Source organism: Lasioglossum baleicum, chromosome 5 (genome assembly GCF_051020765.1).
Source record: "Lasioglossum baleicum chromosome 5, iyLasBale1, whole genome shotgun sequence".
In the NCBI taxonomy this organism is placed as follows: Eukaryota; Metazoa; Arthropoda; class Insecta; order Hymenoptera; family Halictidae; genus Lasioglossum; species Lasioglossum baleicum.
Genome location: NC_134933.1, coordinates 8,290,265 through 8,293,188, shown reverse-complemented (window position 1 = coordinate 8,293,188; position 2,924 = coordinate 8,290,265). Strand labels below are relative to the sequence as shown.

General features: G+C 40.7%; 1 protein-coding gene across 1 annotated transcript; it reads left to right on the top strand.

The window, feature by feature from the left end:
- The first annotated feature begins 665 nt into the window (after positions 1-665).
- LOC143208535 (uncharacterized) lies at positions 666-2,411 on the top strand. The gene is made up of 2 exons (XM_076422991.1): positions 666-756; positions 839-2,411. The coding sequence occupies exons 1-2, from the start codon at positions 666-668 to the stop codon at positions 1,114-1,116; spliced, it is 369 nt and encodes a 122-aa protein (XP_076279106.1). The 3' UTR covers positions 1,117-2,411.
- Positions 2,412-2,924: the final 513 nt, after the last annotated feature.

Here is a 2,924-nt window from a genome sequence, read left to right as displayed (position 1 = left end):
CCTATAATTATCGTCCAAAATCCTTATATAGTAATTGAACGTTCCCACACGATACAACCTTACCGTTCGGGTTGTATCAATTAGATTATATTAGTTACGAGGCCTGCTAACTATCCTAGCGACTCCCTGATTTCGCATCAGGTTCGTCCGCATCCTAACAGCTCCCTGATTTCGCATCAGGTTTGTCTGTGCTTTTATCCAACCTCCCAGCGGCACCCCAATTTCGCATTGGGTTCGTCCGCGTACCTTAACTAACAAATTGATACCATATTCCTGGGTTTATAACCCTTCGCCGGCCACTCGTGCTATTCGCGGCCCTGGCTCGTAACATAATAAAAAATCATACAGAAAAGTTTTTGGCCAAAAAACCTGCGAGGTTCTGGAAGGACAGAACTTTCAAGTTGCCTGAAAGATGGGGAAAGGTTGTGGAACAGAATGGCACCTATATAATTTAATAAATGTATACCAAAATTTCAGTGTGCAGCGTTTCAATTTTCCTTTGAAAACGGCACGAATTTTCCGAACAACCGATATATTATCCAGAAATGAGAAGGCGAATCCCGCAACCTTGCAATCCTGGAAAAAGGAGTCTGCCCCTTAAATGAGTAGGGGTGGCGGAGTGGGGGGTTGGGGTAGGCGAGGGTGCCTTCTATATAAAGAGCGTGATGGACTTCTTCTCTTCACTCGTCACTTACCTGCCTGCAAGTTGGAACTACCCCAATCTCAGCACTGCTTTCCTATTCATCTTGAAAATTGGTATGTCACTTATGATTACATGTATGTATATTGTATAACGATGGATCATTAGATATATTAAATTCAATATTTTCAATTTCAGATTTCATCTTTTCAAGTTTCATTAAGAAAGTTCAGCCTGTATTGATGAACGTAGAAATGAAGGAAGACGCGGGAAGTAATCCTGGTCCGAGTTCCCGATCCAGTTCCATGGATAGTGACATAAAAAGCATCGGATCCGTCACGGAATCTGTAGAAAACAGCGTAGAAGATCTGTCGAATGTGGACACGCAAAACAATACGCCCATAGACTGTGATGATCTCGAAATGAATTCAATTTTAGAACTCGTTACTGATCTGTATTTTCTACTGATGATGTGAACGGTGCTTAGGAAAAAAGGAAGGAAGGATGACTTTGGAGTAGGGGAATTGTGTGGGGGAGTTGTGTGTGTGTGTGTAGGGGAGGAAAAGTGAAAATAGGTAAAGAAGCAAGGGATGTTCGATGGTGAGGATGCCTGGTTTTCGTCAAGGACGGGTCAAGTTTTGTAGGGGTATAATAGGAGGACGGTAGGAGAGAGAAGGGACTGGGGAGAGAGAGGATGGTTGAGGTGTATGAGTGGGGATAACCTGGAGTTTGGGAAATTACCATCGTCGGTATAAATCGGTCGACGATGGGACTCTCGCTATAATATGTTGTACATGTGGCACTCAGGCCCTTATTGTTGGGGAGGCCCAGGCTAGAGCAGGTATAAGATAGTAAAGGAATGCAGTATCTGACAAAGCATCGGATCCGTCACGGAATCTGTAGAAAGAAGCATAGAAGATCTATCGAATGCGAACATGCAAATCAATAAATCCATAGACAAAGACGATGTGAAGATGTGCCAAATTTGTTAGAACGAAGAATCAGGAGTAGCATTTTTTCCATGTTATCATATGGTAGCTTGTATCAAGTGTGCTCATGACATGTCAACTTGCGCAGTATGCAGAAAGCGTGTTACCAGAACCAGGCGAGTCAGACTTGAGGAAATTGCATGTATAATGAAGAATAAGGAACCACGAATAAAATCCCAGGATTTATTCGCGAGAACAACGATTTCATTCGCCGAGAAATTATTCGTAACCTGCGAGTAACGCTTTATTCGTTATTCGTTATTCACGAATAAATCCTCGGACTTGCATTCGTTATTCGTTATTCTAAATCACGCTCAGCGAATAAAGGCCGAGAATAAGCGCATTGCGAGCCATGTTCAAGTAGTATGTTTACGTTCTGTGCGCGCGCGCTCGTGTGTGTGTGAGGAGAGAGAGAGAGAGTGTGAAGTTTGTTAGTTAGTATATAGCACATAGAAATTATATTGTCAGTGTTGGTCGGCGTGTACAACATTTATCACTACGTTATCGGGATGTTTATATATATCGTTAGTACTTGGTATATTTTCATACGTCGCCTCTTACGGGTACCCAGCAAATACTGTAAAAGATTAGGAATTTTCCTACCGCCCCTTCTCATCATTGTACATATATTGATAAGTGAACGAACCGCACGAGAATAGCTCTCATAAAAATAAAAGCAGTTTAATCCATTTTGTGAATTTTGTCTATTTCTGTTACACTTCCATTATTTTGCGTTTTTAAATAATCCCAATTAAAGAGAGCTTAAAGATAATTAAAGAGCAGTGACGCGTATTCGAACGAGCTACCGATCCCCTCCAGTCCAGAAAGTAAACAGTATTTATTATCGGAGGGACGATAATCGTATGAACATTTCTTTGTCTGAACACCTTCCCCCATCGATTCCGATACTGGAGGTAGTGATGGCTTCAAGTCCAATATGTAATAACTAGACTGCGGATCTTTATGCATTCTTGTTTTTTAAAATCTTCAAAAAATGCTGGAATATCGAATTCGGTACAATTTGACCTACAAATGTTATTATCAATAAAAATAGGATTTTATTTGGTACCAGTTTTGGTCTAATAGTAACGAGCCAGTCAGGTTCAGTAGCCAAGTTTGATAAACATTCAATTGAGAAACCATTTCAACGATCAAGCTTCAAATGATTTTCAATCCGACATTTCATAATTACACGAGCTATACATATAATAGCTAAGTTTCCCGTTTTCCGTAACAGTCAAACAGGTGCTGCATAAGTTTCAAGAACCAAGAAACCAATATACTATAACAATTTC